Genomic DNA, 20727 nt, shown 5'->3' on the forward strand with positions numbered 1-20727 from the left:
TGTAGTGTAGTACCCTATGTGCGTTTTCTTGTGATGTTCGGCGACGCGCGACGATATATGTAAAGATTTAGAGTGGATCAACAACGAAAACAACCGCGTCACGCATTTACTACAATCAAATCCCAAAGATGCATCTCAAGGGATATCGAAAACGTCTACTGTCTCTATACACGACTATCTACATGTTTTGTAACTATAATACCCAAAGACCATAGGAGAAACCCACAATGCCCGTCAAGTAGGCGCCCCAAATGACTAATCGATAACATCAGTCTGATTTAGAGCAACAAATGTGGCCAAACCTACGGAATACCCTGTGAGGGTTGCTCCTTATAGCTGATGTAGGCAAATATATTCCCATGACGTTACAATAGATATGCGCTGTCAACGGCGGCATCACAGAACCAGTCTTGAGATACAGAAATGAGGCAAACCATCCGAAGAGTGTCGTATACGTCAGTTGAAAAACTAGGAGTTGGTAAGACAAACAATCTTTGGACAAGCATATTCGAGGCAGGAGACAATCTACTTACTACTCGCAACAACAGCTCTTATGGCAGCTGCTCTTGTCCGTCCGTTGCGTTTATATGTTTCGAACCCATGATGAGCGTGGGCTGTCGTATTCGTGGATGCGTCAGCTCCAAGCAGCAGCGCGGCAGAATGAATTGGAGGGAGTAGGCTGACCTATACCAAACCATAATGGTGTACCGAACACTAAGGATTTGAGAGAGAACCCATCGAGTAGGTAAGCGGCGAGAATGGTGGATCTAAATACAAGCTCTTCCGTGACTGGTCCCTAGTAGGTCAACGCTGCGTTAACAGTGCAACAAAAATAGTAGTGAACATATTGTAAGACGAACCACAATATAATTTCTAAACTCAATCAGTCCCCATTCACGTCTCAACATTCCAAACCAAGTATCTCCTGATCTCTTCCAGCTGATGAATGGTATATCATTATTGAGATACATGGCATACAGCGGTCCAAGCATGATAATGGGTGCAAGGAGGTACGGTGACAACCTCTCAGGAGGCGAGAATCTAGAGGGTAAGCCGAGATACTTTAAGGTAGGTTCAATTGCTCCCATCATGGTGTAATTCCCAAGGTACTTGACGACACCGTAGATACCGCCTATGCTCAGGAGCGTTGAGATGGCAGCAGCTTTCATCCGCCTTTTGATCGTCAGAGGATGGTCCCGGTTGCCAAGCCTTGGCCCATCGCCTTCTATGCCAGAACCATCAACATCTGTGGCAGATATAGGTGGTAAGGGCTCTCGTTTTTCTTCCCCAAAACCTTCGGCAGTTGGAGGTGTTTGGGACGGAGAATGATCTGGGCTACCCCATGAGGCGAATAGATGCTGCGATAGATATAGAGATCCAACGTAGGATGATGTAAACAGGAAAGCGAGACCGTGGGCATAGCTTGTCGGGATTTTTGATGCAAGAGGTAAAGACAGACCAAGGCGTTGATCCATGCCAGTCATTCGCCTTTCTATTTGTGCTACGTCTTGCAAGGGACAAGATGTGAGTTAAAATAAAATCAATTGCTAAATAGACAAAAGGAAAACAATGAAAAAGTAAAAAGTAAATGTGAAGGAGGCTTTTGACCAGCATATTGGTATAAGTCACGTGATTTCGTTGTAATGTCAAAGAATGAGTAACGGATAGACGCAGAGAATATGGTGGATAGGTGTAAGCACAGGAGTGCCTCACTGAGTTGTCGATGATCAATACTATGTAAAACAGTATATATATATTGTTAAAGTTGTTGATACCGCAAATCTAGCACTGGTCATACATCGAAATGAAGTATCTCAAGTAAAAGTATTCTACGGTTTATCTATGTATATATATCCATTTCCTTATCTTTAAGTGTTCTTTGTTGGCGGACTTATCTTCGGTCTTTACCAGTGGCAGTGTAGAGTACTGACGCACTTACATTATAGTCTAGTCTTGGAGAAATTTTCTTTGCCGTTCTTATATACTCTCTTATATATGCTATATATAAACCGGGTCAAATTGTCAGGACCATGTACAAGGAAAGGATATAAGAACACAGGATACAGTGTATGCCTCAGAATGGTATAGTTGGTTGAACTAGAACGTGGCTTCTGGATGCAGAGCAAACAAGATATAAGGAAGGGATTGTGGTTCATAGTTCCCCAAGGAATCAATCTTGATAGCTGTCTGAGTCTATCTCAGATAGATACTCCTACATAATCCACAAGTCCCAAGCACTCCCAGACCAAGCCCAAGAACAACCTCATTCCTGACACAAATCCTTGATAAAACCTGAATTTGACATAAATCAACTCTTTTCCTATCATCGCAATCTTCCTCAATTGTGGTACCGCTGACATTATATCCTTTTAATCCAGATACCAAACTCAACATTCCGTCTTCTTATTTCTTTTTCGCAACCACTGTCAAAATCATGCCTGTTGATTGGCCCTTACCAATTTGGAAGATAGGACAATAGCGATGGACAGAATACTCCAAGGGTAAGATAATGGTTGTTGAGGGTGTTTTGTATCCTCAGCGAGAGGAGTACGTGGACGAACAAATCCTCAGAGAATGAATCTCGCATCAACTTCTTAGTCCCAGCTATACAAATCTCACAAGGATTCGCCGTCCCGAGTCTTAGCCTCACATCAATCCTAACAGTCTTTTACCATTACATCGGACGACCATGGAATCAAGTGTTGATGATTCAAATCTCAAAAACGATAGTAAAACGTGCTATTCGACAGCCACTACGAGATTCGTACAACTGTAATAACCTGACAGACATGCATATGACTAATACAACAGTATAGTTCCAACAAAACTGAACAGTCTAAGTTTAGGACTTGTCTGTTGTTGTTGACGGCGGGTTTTCGAATGTCGACTGTGTGGTTGGCACAACAAAATTTAAGCAGTAAAGCAAATCTCTGTCTTGTTTATCTAATCTTTGCCCAAATGTATAGGCCTCTCCAAAATCAGGATTGATATTGACCCTTGCTCCTGTAAAGACTGAATTCTCATTTCCTCTCAGGCTTTTCAACTAAAATACCGTCTTAGAGGGGAAAAATCTGCCCCCACAGGATATCTCCCTGGACCTTTGAAAAGAAATGTATAGAAAGGATTTTTGCCGGATGGAGGTATAAAAGAGGCGATGTTCATACCCAAGAATTTGTCTTTTGGTTCCTTGTCCTTGCACTGGTCGTTGGTTATTGCTACGGCTACACTACATATTGATAATCCAACACCGTCATTGAGCGTCTCTTGTTGGTACTCTATGTTACCGGTCCAACAGAATCTGAAAGAATTAAGTATACTCCCACCAAATTTACCTAAAAAGGTTTATTTTATTTCGCCATCTCATAGACCTTCCCAAATAACGTCTGCAGGAAGCTAACATTCCACTCTATTTGCAGAATTGGCATGCATTGCTGAATTTTGGGTTGAAAGACTTCTAAATCCGAAATCTACCACTGATCAGAGTACCGCTATCGTTTTCATTTGACTAGACGATCCATGGCGACCATGTGTCGGGATGGAGTGGTTTGGTCAGCCTGTTGAAGCGACAAAATTGATAGATGGAGAGTGAAGCTTGCTCATTTTGCTATTATGTCAACCAACACACCATCAGTAAATAATTATATACATGTTCAGAATCATGGCGTCAAAAGACGTTTCTTACAACCAGTGAAACTGTTTGGAGTTGAGGTTTTCCTGTAATACGTTGAAATAGGAGACCTTTGGAACAGTGGAGAGGTAAGGGAAAAGACCGTTTAGGTAAATCCTGCTATAACAAGTTTAAAGCTTCGTTTGTCTTTGGTCAACAAGTTCTTTCGATATCGCGTATCAATCCTACAGACAGGAGCTCAATCCCATGCGATATGCCATGTCTTTTGTTCTTCGCTTCACCATGTGACAGAATGACCATCTCGTGAGGCTCGAAAGAGGTAATGTTGCTCTTGTTGGCAGATATTTCAAAAACCGGCTGGATTAGGTCACTAGTCAAACATCTTTAGAGATCATTACAAGTAATGGAAAGCTATGATTTGCTTGACCAACAACAGCTGTTGTTAGTCCCTTGGTAAAGGCAATATCCATTTTAGTGGCTTGTACGATGGCAAGCTTGCAAGGTCGAATCATTCTCGAACCCCTTGGTCTTGACATAGCTGCAACTCACGATAAATCGAGACATGCATTCAGAGTGAGCATAATAGCGGTCGTCGATTGCAGATGTCGGTTGCGATATCGATCGACCAATACGTCTGACATGGCCTTTGTCATTCGCAAAGCATCCGGCCGGGCGAATGACAGTCAAAAAACCCCTTCTGCAATAATACACAAGAAATGTGCATAACACAAACTAGTTCACGTCTATCCTTGCCGCTATCACAACAGTTAAAGCAAGCTCAACCGACTTTATCTTGCAACTCACCTGCTTGTGTTTTGGATTCTTTGAACAAATCACATACACTCTTCCCTTCCTTTTAACCACTAGGCACCCATCGCAAAACCTTTTGACGCTGCTTCGAACCTTGATTCCCCGTATCTGTATCAGTGTTTGTGCTACGTTGCACTGAGGTCCTGCCCGTAGCGAGTGAACAAGTGATGGTCGCAGGGTTGCGAACGGTGGCCGTGACGGAGGGCAGGATGAACAGAATCTCTGGGCAGAGAGCCTCGTTCGTGGTAAGACGGATGGTAAGCGGCGCAGAAAGTTTAACATTGTAAATTTAAAGAGTTGATAACGAAAAGTGAACAAACCAACAATGATAAAATCATCCATAGTATACAAAAAGGTGCCACATTGGAGTATCACCGCTAATTCCGAAAAGGATAAAATTGTTCCATTGCACAATTGAGTTTGTCTTTTTCCCTCCACTTTTTTGCCTCCACCCGCCCTCCACTTGACCTCTCCAATTACTTTCTCTAACATAACATTAATAATATTATCATTATTGGTTGTAATTGATTCAACGTCTCTCAGAGTTTTCAAAGCTGCCAGAAGCGCACTCCATTCTCAGCAAACTTTTGGAGCAAGCCACTGCCAACAATGGCAACCCAGTTACCAGTGACAGGCGACGGTACCGTCTTGTCACTTGGCACTCCGCCAGAAGGCGGAGTTCCTTCTTCAATAGCGACGAGTGGAGGCGGCCGGAACAGGGGGCGAGATGGTAAGGAGAAGGAGTCGTTTGCTTGTCTGTTTCCAGGGTGTGGCCAGGTGAGGTCCATCGGTATTAGGTAATTTGTGCTAATCGCCAGTGTAGACGTATAGCCGAATGGAATATCTAAAGAGACACCAAAGAAAACGTTGGTGGATGTGCGTCAGTATGGATCTCGCTAACCAAACTGCAGACCAGGATGATAGACCTTTTCAATGTAAGGACTGCTCAAAGTCGTTTGCTCGAAGGTACTTTATGCCCGACGTTTACTGGTTGTTGCTTACGAAGCTTTCCAGCGATGTCCTTCTCCGACACCGTCGACGATGCCATCCAACGCCTCCTCCCGTTGACTGCTCAACATCACCTCCTGCACATGGAAGGATATACAATGGCATGCCTGTATCTTCATCCAGGATGGACGCTCGCGAAGCCTCACCACCTCGCAACCGCTCACGTAAACATGCTAGACCAAGTGAGGTTGAAAAAGTCTTTGACCGCCAGCGTACGAGAATAGATCCCGCTCTGAGAGATGAATTTGACAATGGAGGGAATAATTTTGAAGAACGAGAGTATCAAAGCAATGGGCTTGAGCAGTATTACGGCGCTGCCGGTGAGGAGCATCCAAATTACTCTGGAGAATTTATGCCCTCATTTGATAAAAACCCGGCATATCATAGTCTTAACCCGGCATATCATAGCCTTAGCGACCCAAATCACCTTGAAGATGCCTCTGTACTTCTCAGTATGGCCTACCCCGGCGGCGTGCCGGGCAATGAGGATTCAAACCAAGAGGCAAGGGATATGCCAGATTGGGCGAATAATCCAACCATTAACCTCATCATGGAAACAGCGGTGGCCAATCAAATCCAAGACGCCGAGCGTACTAGCAGCCCTTTAAATAATAACTCTGTCCAGGCGAAGGAACAGGGCGAGCCGCCAGCCCCTGTTGTTGAGGTAAACGGAACTGCTACTGCTACAGTTCCTGTTGACGGGGATATTGATCCAAGATTGCAAGCTGATTCTGGTCCTGTTGACGGGGATTTTCTCAACACGATGAGCTGGCTGTCCGGAATGGACACTCAGGGAGTGTTGAAAACAGGTTTGACGCCTGAAAGCAGTCAGTGGGTGAGTAGAATGTTATATCGCATAGCTAAATGTAAATATTGAGGGGTTTATAGAAAGTTGCTCGCTCGCCTAAAGCCAACTCATTTAATTCCACTTTCAACATCCCTTCCTTTCTATCCTCATTAAACCTAAACGTGCCTGCCGAAAGGCTTTTCTTAAGTGGCAATCATATGTATCAAGAAGATCAAAATGAATCCTCCACTCCCAATGGCCTCAACATTCTCGAACAGTTAGCCCAGATGGACATCCCTCAGACGGCTGCTAACCCCAATCCCGAAAGACCATTACTTCGTGTAGATCACGCAATGATGATTCTTAGAGCAGGAGAGGAGTATGATAAAAACAGTCGGTTCTACTTGCCAGCTGACTGGTTTGCTGGATGTTACCAAGTCTCTCACTGGGCTCTTCCTCCCATCAAAACACTATCGGTCATGGCTTGCCACACATTTCATACAGTTCTCAATCACTTTTCTTTTGTCCATTTTCCTACGTTCACGCTCACCGACACTGCTGCGTGTTTAGCTTTTGCTATTTGCACTGTTGGCGGCATACGTAATGGTGGATTTTGGGAAAAGGACACTTTGCTTTGGTGTCCAACTATTGAGAACGCTCGTCCAGCCAAAAATGCCTTGGATGGGCCTGTTATACCTGACCAAAGTTGGGAAAGTTTATACGAAGAAAGTTGGCAAAAATGCAACGAACGCATCAGAGCAGTAGAGGCTAAAAATGTCGCAAATTGGAAGAGAGGGTCGATTGTACGAAGTGAAAAGACAAATATGCTTGTCAAGGTAGGACTTTCTCAAACGTCATAGGTAATAAGCTTAGGATTGAGGTAGTCTTTTACACTTGCAAAGGGTGTTTTAATGACAGAATATAATGTGGCTTTGTTGCAAACATTAATTTTGTATCACGCACCCAACTTTTTGAGTGAAGATGAGACGGAAAGAATGACTGCAAACATATCTTTAGGTACAATTATCAACGCAAGTTACAAGTATCACAAAGAGAATAACACAATTGCTGACATTCTCCATAGATTACCCGTCAGATTGGGTTCTTTTCTCAAGAGGCAGACCACGTTCAACAAGACATCCGAATCCCTGTAGAGCCTTTTACTCCTAACGAATTGAACCGCTGCTGGAGAGAATGGATACAGATGGAAAGTCGTCGACGTACCGCTTTCTTAGTATACCAACTTGATACCATATCTTCGCTTGAATCCAATCTTCCTCGTATCTTATCTTCTTGTGAGGTGGCTTACATTCCATTACCCGCTCCTGACACGCTATGGAAGGCATCTGCTGCTCAAGTCTGGTACAAAGCTCTCAAGAATTACCAACCGATGACGCTTGACGAAGCAATGCGACGTGTGTTCTTCCTCCCAACTTATGGTTCATTTGATAAACTGCATGAAAAGGCCGATACACAATACTATAATCTCCTCAATCAGAGCGACTATGGGCCATTCGCTCGAATGGCTATGGTCATCACCCTTTTACGCGGCATCATTGACATTGGTGAAGGTAAGAGAGACAAAGGGGATTGGCGAGATTTGACGGATCTTTGGGTGGGGTGCCCATGGCTTCGTCCTAGCAAAAAGATGCTTGCACAAGACGGGACAGATTTAGGCATCGTTACTAGAGGAAGCTTGAAGGAGAGATTCAAGAGTGGCCTGCAAAAGGTTCGTCTATCTTTTGAGATTATAAGAACAAGGCTAATGGTGTGTCAGTGGCGAGAGGGCTGGGATTTTGATAGCTTGTGCTCGACTCCCGCTCAGGTGAATAGCACTGCTGGAACGAATGGCATCGCAAGCCCGGAAGACAGTCCAGAGTTGCCAAACAAGGACGAAGAAGAACTCCCTAAGGGAACTCTCAACTACTGCGAAGGCAAGTTGTAAATTACTACGTCATTCTTATCATCTCACTGATGTTTTAAATAGATGCTTTGCCTTTGTATTGGCTGGCCCAAGGATTGTTAAACATACTTTGCTCAGACCCCAACCATGAGGCTGGAGAAAATGCCTTCTCAGGCTTACCTTACAGAGATATGCTCAAGTCTTCGCGCACATTCACAAGAACCGGTGAAGGTGTCCCTGTGAACAATAAGGTCTATTCGGCGTCCATCGCGAGGGATGGGAGAAATTCTAGCATGAGAGACCATACCGGCCCTTCTACATCAAGCTCCAACAGTCATCTTATTCTCCCTACGCCTTCTTCCATGCCCTCTACCTGCAGCTCAGGAAACGGTGACCTTGCGCAGATCATTCCTTCTGCAAATGCAAATGTGGCTGAATTGTCCATTCTGGAAGAGGGCATGAGTGATGACACAATGGCCGGCATCATGCATGCCCTTTCCGCTGATTCAGAAGATTTGGGTCTGAGTATTGGACTGAATTTAGAAAGAAGCCAATCGAGTGCTGATGCCGCTTTTCTGCTGGCATCCCTCCACCCAGAGACTGACGAAGACCATGGAAATCATGATATGGTCGGTCTCACAACCAGCTTGCCGCAGCAGTCTGGGTTTACTTTTTAGGATGAGTCTTGTATGGGGCATCTTTTTTTCACAGAATTTGTAAAAGAGTTCTTTTGCTGCTTTTGTAACTATCCTTCTTTTGATCCTATACATATTACTTGAGCAATGTATGTTTAATTTTTATGAGGACGAGATTCGTAGAGGCGAAAATGTTGAATATCTTTCGTGGGATACGACAAGAATGAATATCATGGGTCGCTCCTTGGGCGAAGAGCGTTATTCTCTGAATAGCTTCTTTCTGAGCTTTTTAATCCTTTTTTCCGCAATGTTATATTTGTTTGTCTACTAATTAGCGTATTGGGTCAACATCCGGCGGAGATTTAAAGAGCACTGGACGTTCCGTCGGAAATACAGCGTTTTTGCTTGATGTAATGTAAGAATTCATCTATCGTCGTATGCTGTAAACAGCTAACATTCAGATTTGGTAGATTCGACTTTGACTTGATAGATGTGCATACTCGGAAGACCGATGGTCGCTTGTCGTTATTTGTTTCAGTCTTTTACGCCTCTTCCTAGACATCATGTTGCAACTCCTCAATCTAGATCTTGTCTATGGCCGTCTCTGCCATAAAAAAAACAGTCTGGTGCTACTAACCTGTGCAATCGAATACCAGTGTTGTCTAGATAGCCAGAGATCACCAGTCCTCTTCTCATAGCCATATGCCAGCACAAGGTCAAGTTGAATGCATTGACTTTTCGTGTACGTTTGTACAATGTATGGTTAGAGTTGAGTGAAGTAGTCTTCTCTGAGAATCGCACATAACATGCGCTTGGAGCCATGCCTATCTTTGCTTGATTCCTCATCTACAATAAAGCATGGCTCAAACGAGTGTAGCACAAGAGATAAGATAGCAAACATATCTCATGATGTCATAGTCCTAATAGGAGTTAATGGATTGCTTGGCTATATGAGAAATCGTAGGTGTTGACGGTGATCGACGTAGCTGGGTAATATGGAGAGGTCACAAGGGGACACGAAGGCCAGGTGAGTGCTGTGCACTGGCAATCGACTCTGTCCAACCCAACCACATGTACCATACCTCAAACATGTTTCATAAGTGAGCGACGACTCCCATCCTGCAAACCATGAACACACTTCCTCGCTCTAGTGACAAGACCCAGCATATGACGGTAATAACGAACCCAGCCGTACGCTGAGGCGCCAGCGGCGTAATATCGACCACTCAGTAGGGATACGTACCTCGGTTGTCACCAATACTCCTTCTCCCTGGACCAAAGATGATCATCTTAGTCATCTCCGTCTCGGCTCTGGCTGCAACCTCTGGGTATCTCGGGACGCCGTTCAACATGCCATGTGTTGTCGTTTCCTATCGCTTCCCAATGGCGTTTTTTTTACTCCAATGCGGTGTCTCATATCGTTGAATATTCGAAAGCTCTTGGAAAAGAAAAGTCAAAATTAAAATTAAAGCGGAAATTTGGCACTGGCTGTTACGTCGCGCGCCTAATTTTCAGGGAAACTGATCTCCGTTGGTGGGCATTTAAAGGCGGTCCTGAATACCAGAATGCATGGCAAAGGCGAGAATTGCCTGATTGGGCGATTTCATTTGGCCAGTTTCATGTGGAGATCGAGCTCGGGATGTCCAATTTATTTCATCTTCTTTCTCTACTTTCTTTCCATCTTTCTTGCGAATTTACATTTCTTCTTGAACACCAACGACAGTGGCAAGGTAATCACAGAGGGGTAGTTTGGCATCTACTCTGTGAAGAACAAAGAACGCAGGCGACAGGAATCCAGATTGACGCTTGAGTCGTATTCAGTTATCATGGCCTATTTTCAGCACTTTCACAATCTATTCTGTCTAGACGGCTCTGATGCTGAGCATCAAGAGCAAGGGGATGTGGTATCGCTGACGCGGAAGGATCCGTTGGCTGGTACGAAACACGGTGTACCTTATGAGTCTCCTGTGACTCAATCGCCATGGGCAAGCATTGTCTCAAACGATGAATGGACATGGTCCTGTCAAGAGAACCCTTCGAGCAAATTGACAAGCGATTACATGCATGATGAACACAATGCAGCTTTGAAACCCCAAGGCGCAGAGGGAGGACGGACACTTCGACTCGGAAAACCGAGCCTGCAGGGCTGGGATGCTTCTGAAGATGGCAAAGGTAGTAGCGGCGAGGTTTGCTGCACCGGTCAAGATGGCAATGGATACCAGTGAGTGTTTGCTTCGGCAGATGGATGTATCGGTAGTTTTTCTTGTTGTCACAGATCTCTTTGTAGATTTCGGGCGGGAGTAGGATGGCGCTGATTTGGCCGGGATGATCCATCTTTGGTGGGCGAAACATTCTCGGTTCTCTCTGGAATGTTGATTGCTGGCACGTTTCCGGTTTTGTGGGGCCGTGTTTCTGTCGTTGCTTGGTTCTGTGATTTTTGCTTGCCATACTCTGGATTCATCTCATCCCTGAAAGAGATGATCGCTCATTCGGCCGTGCAGACTGCCATATGGTGATTTTCGACCTATCGTTCTCAACACTGGCGACAGGTTCTCTCAATTGATGAAAACAAAATTTGGAGGCGACTTTTCCACTTGTGCTTCAAAGACATCGCAAAGTCAAGGTTCAACGCCTGCCCATCAAAATAACTATCCAACTATGTCACAGCCAATGGCTGCTTCGCTGTCATTCGCGCCTGTACCACTCACGCGCGAGGAGAAATCCCATTCAATAAATGATACCACCCCACGTTCGAGATCACTCAAGACCGAAGGGAAGCATCCGGATATGGTTAAGAAAAGGTTGAGGCATACAATGGATGTCGATGGATGCGGTATGATGAGAGTCAGCCAGAGGCCGACGCACCTTCACGCTTTTGCAGGGAAAGCTCAATTATATGATAAGCAATGTCAGGAGCATGTTTCTGCGCATGGGAACATAACTATGCAACACCAAGGTCAAATGGCTGCCAACAGAGGTAAAACCCACTAGTAAGTCCAGTTCCTATCTAGAGTCTGATACAGAATCTGACTCCCGCAGTCAATCATATACAGCTCCCGCAGTGGCCCTCAAAACAGGCCATCGCTTTGATCAATTACTAGATGCCAAGCTTAATTGTCCCCCGACAGAGTTTCAGCCTTCCGGTCCTATCCCCTCTGCTACCAAAATGCAGCCTCAACCTTCATTCAACTCAAATCTCTCTGATTATTCTAGCACGCGATCGTTTTCCTCCCAACCAACATTTTCCCTGCCCTATGCTCACCCATCGCCTCTGCCTCCGTTACAGTCTTCTCCTCTACACACAGATCTAGACACTCCACTGTCTTCTTCTTTGAGTACAGGCTGGATGCATGAGCAGTTGCAGACTCCTAATTTGGCGCCTATACCCAGTCGCCACTCACAATTCTGCAATTACGCTGTTCAATGCCCGTCATTATCTATGGCTTCTCTAGACTCTATTACTCCAGGATCTTCTCAACAATCTCTACCACATCATTCGCCTACAGCTGTCGAACCTCGATTACAGGACTGGTCCAAAGTTCATGTGCAACCAGATCTTGTTGCACCATTGCCCATGGACGCGACTTGGATTAGAGAGACATCGGAAGGAGACAGATCTCTTTATCAGCGTACGCCTCCCACTCCACACTCTTCATTCAAGGGCTACTCTGCTTCAGACAAGAGCACATCAAACTCTGTTACCGACAAGCTGTACTCTTGTGACAGCCTTATGCCGTCCTTGCCTCTACCCATGAATTCTCCTCTTGTTCCCCCTACGGACCCTTCAATGGAACTTGGGTCTTGCTCAAATATCACAAACAACAACCTTCCTCCTCTTCTGAAAATCAGAGTTCACCAAAAGAAAGACCAGTCAACAAGTACATCACATATGAGTTTAGCGCGAGAACATGTCAACAAGATACCCGTTGTACCGTCTGCAATGAAAAGGTACATCGTAACCGGTCCTGAGGAATGCGGGATGCAAGATTTGAATTCATGTGGCAATGAACTTTTTAATACGATCAAACCTTTTGGCATCAGAAAGTTTTCGCTCAAAGCTTCAGTGCCAATGCGTAGAAAAAGAGGTCGACCCAGGAAAGATAGGTATGACAAGACGGACACATCAAACCTGACTGCGTTTCCTATGGATCATAGAAGATCAAGTGAAAACGGATGTGGAGATTGCGGTAGAAACCAAATCAAGCACGGAAAGAATGGGAAGGAAATATTGCCAAAGACCAGTATCGCCTGTCAATTCTGTCGGCTCAAGAAGCTCAAGTAAGTTTGTCCTATACTACTAAAGACCCTTATGCTAATTCTCATATCAGATGCGACGGTGTGAAACCCAGATGCTTTCACTGTGTCAAACGAGGAGAAGAAGTGTGCGAGTATGAAGCAGTCCTTCGTCGCCGAGGACCGGGAAAACAAAACAGAAAAAGACTAGAGCTGTCATGACAGAGGACCACGGCACAACTGGAGATATCTAATGTTTGAGTTTGTAACAAATTGTATGTATAGAATAGTAATGAAAACACTATATGAGAGCTATTGTTACAAGTATAACCAATGCATCAATTAACCGCAAAAGGATTGTTAATGGTGTTCGAACACTAATTTATGCATTGCTTATATTCCGTTGATACAGACTGTAACAGCTATCAAGCAAACGTGAGTAAAGCTTTGTCAGAAGCAGATAGGCTTGCGAAGTAACTGGCACGCCTAACTAGGTGCCACGTTGAAGGCATCTGGTGTGCCACACTGGGTTTTGTTGATGATAACTATGTGAATAGTATGTATGAAAGGCGTTCTGATACAGCAAATCTAGCACTGGTATTGCATGAAATGAAGTATCTAAAGTAAAAGTATTCTACAGTTGATCTATATATATATATCTATTTCCTTATCCTTGTGTTCTTCGTTGACGGACTTATCTTCGGTCTTTACCAGTGCCAGTGTAAAGTGCTGACGCACTTACACACGTAGCATAGTTCCACAAACATTCATGTTTATAGTTTACTTTATTACATGCAATATCTATAAACAGAGTCAAATCCTTGACAAGCTTTCCTAGTCACGTGACACTGGCCAACCACAACTATTCTACTGGATTTCCATTTCCACATATCTTGTGCACAATCCCATCACCATGACTTATTTCGACACTCATATCTGGGATCCAACATATGCTACACAAGTCGTCTTCACTACTTGATCATTGACCATACCCATCCATATCAACTAAACCGCAAGGATTAACATTCAATCAACCCCACACCATCCATACACCAATCGTCCAAAGCCTCCACTACTTCATCCATCTTTGGCTTACCATTAAACCATTCAGCATCTATTCTGGCAATCCAACTGTCACGTATCGTCTACCCTGCCGAGTCATCTCATCGACTAGGCTGGTCGTAACAAAAGCCTGTAGATGGCCCTTTTAGCGCCAGCATTTCCCTTCAGACCTTGATTATACATCTTGTTGTATTTCAGCCTCCTCACGTTGTCTGTGGAACGATATTGAATATTTATAACTACAAGTATTGACATAGAAACAGCATTCATTGATTTATAGAAAACTGCAGCCTAAGCAAATGCCTTGCTCATTGTGCCGTCTCTCGAAGATTTTCGTGAGCCGAATTCAAAATGTATCGAACCAGCGAGAGAGCACACCATTAGGCATTCACCATTTCAAACAAGTGTTACTATCAATAATCTTTCACCGTTCTATCTGTTTTGTCGTTGGATTTCATAAAATATATACATAAGTGACCTGAACTTGCATGATTCAAGACGACTGATGGCGCTAGCTTCCACCCATATCTACTGCTGCTACAGATTTTCTGGCTCAGCCATTAAGGATTGTATCAATCCTCAGCTTTATTATGAACCAGGCGGTCATTTCCGCCGCACCAGATTCTTTTGCTGCATATAAATTGTAAAAATACAAAAATAATAAATAAAATAGTCGTTGCGTCATCACAACTCAGTAATAGTTTATTATTCGAGATTTCAACTTGTTTACATTTTTGTTTCTCCCTAAGGCTAAATTTAACCATGAAAACGACTATAAGCCATAGACGGCTCTCAACACGACGTGTAGCCATCGTCCGAGGTCGGTCCCTTATCCTATCCCTGGGACCGATTCATGCGAGAAGAATCATCACCTAAGGCCCTGCAATGCATGATGGCAAGAGACAGTATGTAATGTTGAATAATGGCTAGATAATTGGCTATGCATCTACAACATCCTTGATATGAAAAACCTGAAAGCGTTCATATATGTTACACGCATCCATTTACTGATCTCTCTCTTCATCCTCACTCTCCACGATCTTTCTCTGTCGACCTGCAGATCTGGTAGCTGCAACAGGGCGCTTGGCTGCTCGACGTTTGGCAGCCTTGGTTTTGCGCAAAACGTCTGCTTCCAGTGCTGCATCCTCAAGGCCCTTAGCTTGATGCTCAGTAAGGATCTACGGGACAAGAGTCAATGAAGATCAGACATAACAAATCAAAACACATACTCTTTCAAATTCCTGCAACTCTGTCTCAGGTTTACTGGCCGCCTTGTTAGCTCGAGCCTTGGCCAAAATTTCACTAAAGCGTCTGAAAACCGTCTCTTCATGCAACTTGTCTTGGTAGAATGGTAAACTGTACGTTTGTCAGTCTCATCTCTTTAAGATAAGTCTAAATTGGTTCACCCCTCGATAAGCTTCTTAAGTGATCTTTCCGATTTGAATGGCAAAAGAGAAAGACAATAAGAAATATCCCTCCATTGTCTCTCCTCAGCAGCTAATCTGAATCTTTGACACAACTTTTCCACAATAGCCTCCGCTTGCTTGTCCTATAACAACGTTAGCTCTTCAGTCTTTGCCGGGCAGACAGATTGGCGGCTTGCCTTTTCGATAAAAGTAAAGATAAATCTCATCGTTCTCTCAAACATTTCTTCATCAACAGCATGCGCTCCGATACTTAGATGGCTTATGACATCTTGTAAGTTGTTGTACAGTGCGTTGTCCTTGGTTGACAATTCGGTGAAGAACAACTTGGCAAGGTCAGATATACGTTGATCGGGGTCCTCTAGACATTTGGCCATCTCTCCCAACTGGCCTTTAACCTTGATCATCCCATTGAGAATCAGATGAGTGAGCACCATGAGAGTGTTCTTTTTCACGATAAGATTAGAATCAGCAAGGCCCTGATACAGGCGCTCAGAGTTCTATAATATTGGTTATCGTTGTTATTTGTGTTAGGTAAGTGGAAGCTTACATCATCAATCAGATTACCAAAACAAACAGCGATGTCGCCCAGGGCAATGACAATGTTACTCCTGACAACCGGGTCTTTGCTTGTCTCGAGAATCTTGAACAGCAAAAGCAGGTGTGATTCGCAAAATTGAGAAGACACACACATAAGCTTTGTTAAACTTAGAGTCGCTGCCTGTCGCAGCGATGGGTTCTGTTTGTTTTCAGCATATTTTTTATACCACGAAACGACGCTAACCCACGCGGTATCTCTTAGGGCTGGCACAAATATGCGCAATCATTGGACCATACGCCGCCAACAAACTGTTCTCACTGTAAAGCAACTCTTTCTCTCTGATACCCTGTATGATGTCTCCAATATCATCTTCAGCATTTCCCGCAACGGCATCAAGGTCGTTTTGGTCCTTTTCTCCTACTTTGGCCGCATTTTTTTCTATTATTATCAGCCTTTATTAGATTTCTGGTTTACAAACGTACCTTTTGCCTTTTCATCTTTTCTCCACTTAAATTCCCTCTCAACAAGCTCGAGATAGACTATATGCTTGATGGCAACATGGCCGACGATAAATACCATTTGAGCCAAGCGAAAGCTACTTGTTCTGTTGGCGTCCAGCGATGATACCGATTTTGGAGAATTGGGCTCTTTGTCTGCTGGACTTGCATCTGTTTCAAAGGCAGCATGAACAACGGCCTTTTCGGAGTCGGCAGTCGTCTTGTCCACGACAATCTGGTTTATATCACCCGCCTCCATATCTTGATCAGCGTCTCTCATATCTTCTGTTGGTTTCTCTTCTTTAAAATCTTTGGAACTCTCAAAAACCTTCTTGGTCAAATCCTTAATAATTTGGCTACAGAGCTCATCCGGCTGTTCACCTAGCAAATATATTGTATTGATAGCTTGCTCAGCCATAGCAAACCAATGAGGCGATTTGGGTGATAACTCAATAATTTCTTGCAACTTAATAAATATCGGATTATCCATGGGGAGACGTAAAGTTTTATCTTGGAGAGAGCCTACGCAGTGATATCAGCAATGTAAGATAGATAAGCAACAAGATCGCACCCTTGACTTTTTTGGCAGATCCGCCCAGACGTTGAAGGGCGATACATGTATATCTTGCTAGTACCAGATCACACTGGGCAATTATCAGCCCTTCTCTTCACGTTGTCATACCAAAGTACGCACCATCCCTAATGAGCCCAATCCAATTTTTAGCAAGCTCTCTACCCTTTCGGTGACTACCTCTCTTTTTGCCACTGCGAGCATCCCAAGTATAATGATTGCACCTTGTCGCTGGAGTTTGGGAATTTCTTGTTCTGCACTGTAAACTTGCCATAGTCGATGAATCACATCATTGTGCACGCCTTCATCAATCATCATGGTTCGCATGAGCTCTTCGAGAGAAGTCAGCTCAGCAAGAGTCGCATTGTACGTTCGCCTTTCGGTGTGTCAGATCTTGCTTCCTAGATTATGTCCAACTCACTCAATCATGTTTTTGGTGATCCTATTAACTTGTTGCTTGGGCGTCAAATCTGAGACGACATCGAAGTACAAGCTCCTATATGTTTCAATGACGCTGCCTCTAATGCCTTTAACCTCTCCCTCCTCCCCGGCAGTCGCATTATTGTCTTTAGTCCATATCAAATGAAGCATCGTTTTGATACCCTGATCAGCACTTGTAATGCTGTATTCATACGCCATCCTGAAAAACCTTATTGCTTCTAAAACCTCCGTTTTGGTAGTAGAGACAAGCAGTTGGCAAAGCGTGGGAATAGCGCCTTCCAGCTGATTGATGAATCGTAGAGCATCTGAGTAGTACTTTTTAGTGAGTCGTAATTTAGTGACGAGATTAGGATCTGGGATGCTTTGTTCTGCCTGAATATCAGATACGTCGAGTTGAGATTGACGAGATTTCTTTGGTTGAGAATTGCGTTCATGTTCGGTCTGCACACTTTCTTTCTTGTCTTCATCAGATTCTTCCTTGGTTTCTGTCTCATCTTCTGCCACACCGTCCTCGTCTTGATCCTCATTATCCACACCGACCTCTCTTTTTGCTCTTTCTAATTCTTGGGCGTCCAGTTTCTTTAGCTCTTCTGACACTTTCTCATATCTTTCTTGCCACTCCTCCAAATTAAGCGTGCCACCATGCAAAGCTCCAAATGGATGTGTTTCAAGTAGCTTGCAAAGCAATTGAATGGCGTATCGACGGGCAGAGGAGGTTTTGTCTTGTAAAGAACGGATCGTCAGCTCTGTAATTTGATGGCGCTGCTTGGGGAATTTTGCGGGAAGGCTATATCATATCAATCTTTGTCCAGTTTATCATTGCATGACTTACTCGCAAAGCTTAATCAAAGTGGTCAGCACCTTGCATCGTACCCAAGAGTTCAAATCTAGAAATCTTTCCATGAGCAGATCAAAGAATTTTTGAATTTGTTTGGTCTTTTGTTCTTCATCGCCTTCATCAGACGAGGAGATGTCTCTGATGAGAATTCCAATGATCTCGACAATGGCCATTCGCATAGGATGTGCCTTTTAAAGTTTCCAGTCAGTTATTGATTTACTTTCAGAACCTCATAAATTTACTTCGCTATCAAGATGAGCCAGCAAGAGCGGCATCTGCTTTTGTACCATCTTTGGACTCAGCTCCGCTAATCTCACGAGAAACTTTGAAAAACTCCTTGGGCCCTTGGCGTCATTATGCGCAAATGTTTTTCCAGCAACATCTCGCAGAACTTCCTCTCCTAACTGAGAAAAATCAAACTCCTTCTCCAAAATGGCTAGTAATTCAGCCATTGGCTCCGAAAAGTGTTCATAATAGGTAAGATTTTGCATGATACTAGTCTGGGCACCGAAGGCGTGTTGATGAAATTTGACCGCCAGACAAATAACTTTGTATATTCCTAAGCGTGTTTCAGAGGCTCGGAGATATGCCTCTGTTTCAGCCAGCTGGTACGCGGGCTTGACAAAGCAGGAGATGAAAGCTTCCCGCTCAGAGGTGGTGCGCCAAATACGAGAAGTGGATATTCGAAGGGCCTTGTGCATAGCCCCAAGTACCGATGGGAGATGATCGACAAAGACAAAGCTGCTTGAAGGAGGAGCGCTCTTGCCAGTCTTCTTTTTGCCCCTTCCCGTTACCGCTTTAGGCTCATCGGCAGACCGGCCGGCACCACGCTCAGCGGCATTGATGAACCATTGTAACAAGAATGCCCAAATCTCCAAAGGTTGTTTGTGTATCATTGGAGCCTCCATATCTGCCTCAGATCCAAAAGTTTGGTTATTTATAACGGCCATGACTGCGCTTGAATGATGCGTTAAACTAGAAACGATAACGTCCAAGAGTTTTGATAATATCCCAGCGTCCACATTTGGTTGATCAGCATATTTGAGGATGGATCTGAAAACGTCGAATGTCGATGGCGAAGAATGTACAATTGATTCTGGATCCCCGGCGATGGTTTCAATCGCTGTTGATAGAGATGAATCGATGGAGGACGTTCGAAGCGAAGGGATGTCAACCTCTGCTGGAATGTGATATAGTGATAGGTCTGACAAGGATAATAGTTCCTCTTGCAGGTTGAAAGTGCCGGTCATGGTTCCATTGAGATCTTCGTCGTCAGCATAGAGTTAGAGTTATGAAAATGAAAAGGTAAACGAGAAATGATATGAAAAACAAATTGTGAAAGCGAAATGTTTGTTTACTGTAAGACGCGTCGCGTATAAATATTACGTAATATGATAAGGTTAAATATATACAAAACGATACTTTATTTTTAAAGAAAAGCAAGAAGTATTTGATTTTGTAGATGTAGTTTCATAAATGCTGACATTTTTAACATTCTCATTTGAAGGGAACACGTACCAACAAACCCATTAGAAGAAACAGTAGGTTTGCTTGCCTGTGCATATCTTGCTCTCTCAACATTCTAACCTCTTCAATATGCTCAACTCTATCTGTATAAGAACTAACAACTATAGAAAACTAGATCGAGATCATTGATCTTGAAGGAGACATGTATCCAAGCAACCAATTACATGCGCCTATAACAAGGTGGATGGATCAGATTGTGCAAGCCCTTCCAGAGCACCTGATAGACTCTCCGACAATTGACACAAGTCACGACTCTGGTTCGCTCTTGAAGAATGTTGAAATGAACGATCAAGAAGATTAGGATAATGGAATTTGAAGTCGCATATCATGCGATATCTTCAATCAACTGTTCTAGTAAGTGAGACGCTTGCAAGCTATAAACGGATCTCAAAAAAAGTAGCGGAGGAAGCCCATTTTTCAACATAGTCTTATCTGCCATCCCCTAAGACACAACTTTACCTTTTATATTCAGTTCTGTTCGACAAGTAACAATTGTATTCTAGAGGTATCCGTCAAACCCATCTTGCAAATCTTGCCATAACCAGACACTTTTTGTCTGCAACACCTGTCTTTTCATCTGGCACAACTTTTATGAAGTCAAGAATTCTGCTCGGAAAGTTGCATCTTTGTGTCAAAAGTAGCCTTGCCAACAACTTCTCCAGTCGCATTGATAGCTTGGAGAGTAGTATCATCACGAAGAAGTCTTGAAGAGATTCTAAATACCTGAACTGTAGAGCTCAAGGATGAAAACAAACCCGATTAAAGGACACTAGTTGGGAAAGGAGGCAAAAGAACATACAAAACTCGCCAACGATCAACTAA

At 43.8% G+C, this 20727-nt stretch overlaps 5 protein-coding genes across 5 annotated transcripts; 2 read left to right on the forward strand and 3 right to left on the reverse strand.

Annotated features, from left to right (window-relative positions):
- Positions 1–193: 193 nt before the first annotated feature.
- L203_105359 (uncharacterized protein) lies at positions 194–1484 on the reverse strand (the record flags this gene model as incomplete). Its single annotated transcript, XM_066214727.1, has 5 exons — positions 194–255; positions 307–468; positions 534–614; positions 685–796; positions 861–1484. The coding sequence occupies 5 exons, from the start codon at positions 1482–1484 to the stop codon at positions 194–196; spliced, it is 1041 nt and encodes a 346-aa protein (XP_066070824.1).
- Positions 1485–4371: 2887 nt separating this feature from the next.
- L203_105360 (uncharacterized protein) lies at positions 4372–4720 on the reverse strand (the record flags this gene model as incomplete). Its single annotated transcript, XM_066214728.1, has 2 exons — positions 4372–4383; positions 4433–4720. The coding sequence occupies 2 exons, from the start codon at positions 4718–4720 to the stop codon at positions 4372–4374; spliced, it is 300 nt and encodes a 99-aa protein (XP_066070825.1).
- A 327-nt stretch (positions 4721–5047) lies between these two features.
- Positions 5048–8813, forward strand: L203_105361 (uncharacterized protein; the record flags this gene model as incomplete). Its single annotated transcript, XM_066214729.1, has 9 exons — positions 5048–5215; positions 5262–5304; positions 5350–5404; positions 5453–6281; positions 6335–7069; positions 7118–7264; positions 7318–7962; positions 8011–8167; positions 8221–8813. The coding sequence occupies 9 exons, from the start codon at positions 5048–5050 to the stop codon at positions 8811–8813; spliced, it is 3372 nt and encodes a 1123-aa protein (XP_066070826.1).
- Positions 8814–10597: 1784 nt separating this feature from the next.
- Positions 10598–13226, forward strand: L203_105362 (uncharacterized protein; the record flags this gene model as incomplete). The annotated part of the gene is made up of 4 exons (XM_066214730.1): positions 10598–10992; positions 11273–11761; positions 11811–13049; positions 13100–13226. 4 exons carry the CDS (start codon positions 10598–10600, stop codon positions 13224–13226), a joined length of 2250 nt encoding a protein of 749 aa, XP_066070827.1.
- Positions 13227–15070: 1844 nt separating this feature from the next.
- On the reverse strand, positions 15071–19628 carry L203_105363 (uncharacterized protein; the record flags this gene model as incomplete). The annotated part of the gene is made up of 12 exons (XM_066214731.1): positions 15071–15244; positions 15296–15422; positions 15473–15615; positions 15670–15990; positions 16041–16229; positions 16279–16469; positions 16514–17050; positions 17100–17172; positions 17223–17475; positions 17521–18327; positions 18373–18566; positions 18621–19628. 12 exons carry the CDS (start codon positions 19626–19628, stop codon positions 15071–15073), a joined length of 4017 nt encoding a protein of 1338 aa, XP_066070828.1.
- Positions 19629–20727: the final 1099 nt, after the last annotated feature.

The sequence above is a fragment of the Cryptococcus depauperatus genome, chromosome 7 (genome assembly GCF_001720195.1).
Source record: "Cryptococcus depauperatus CBS 7841 chromosome 7, complete sequence".
NCBI classification, from domain to species: Eukaryota; Fungi; Basidiomycota; class Tremellomycetes; order Tremellales; family Cryptococcaceae; genus Cryptococcus; species Cryptococcus depauperatus.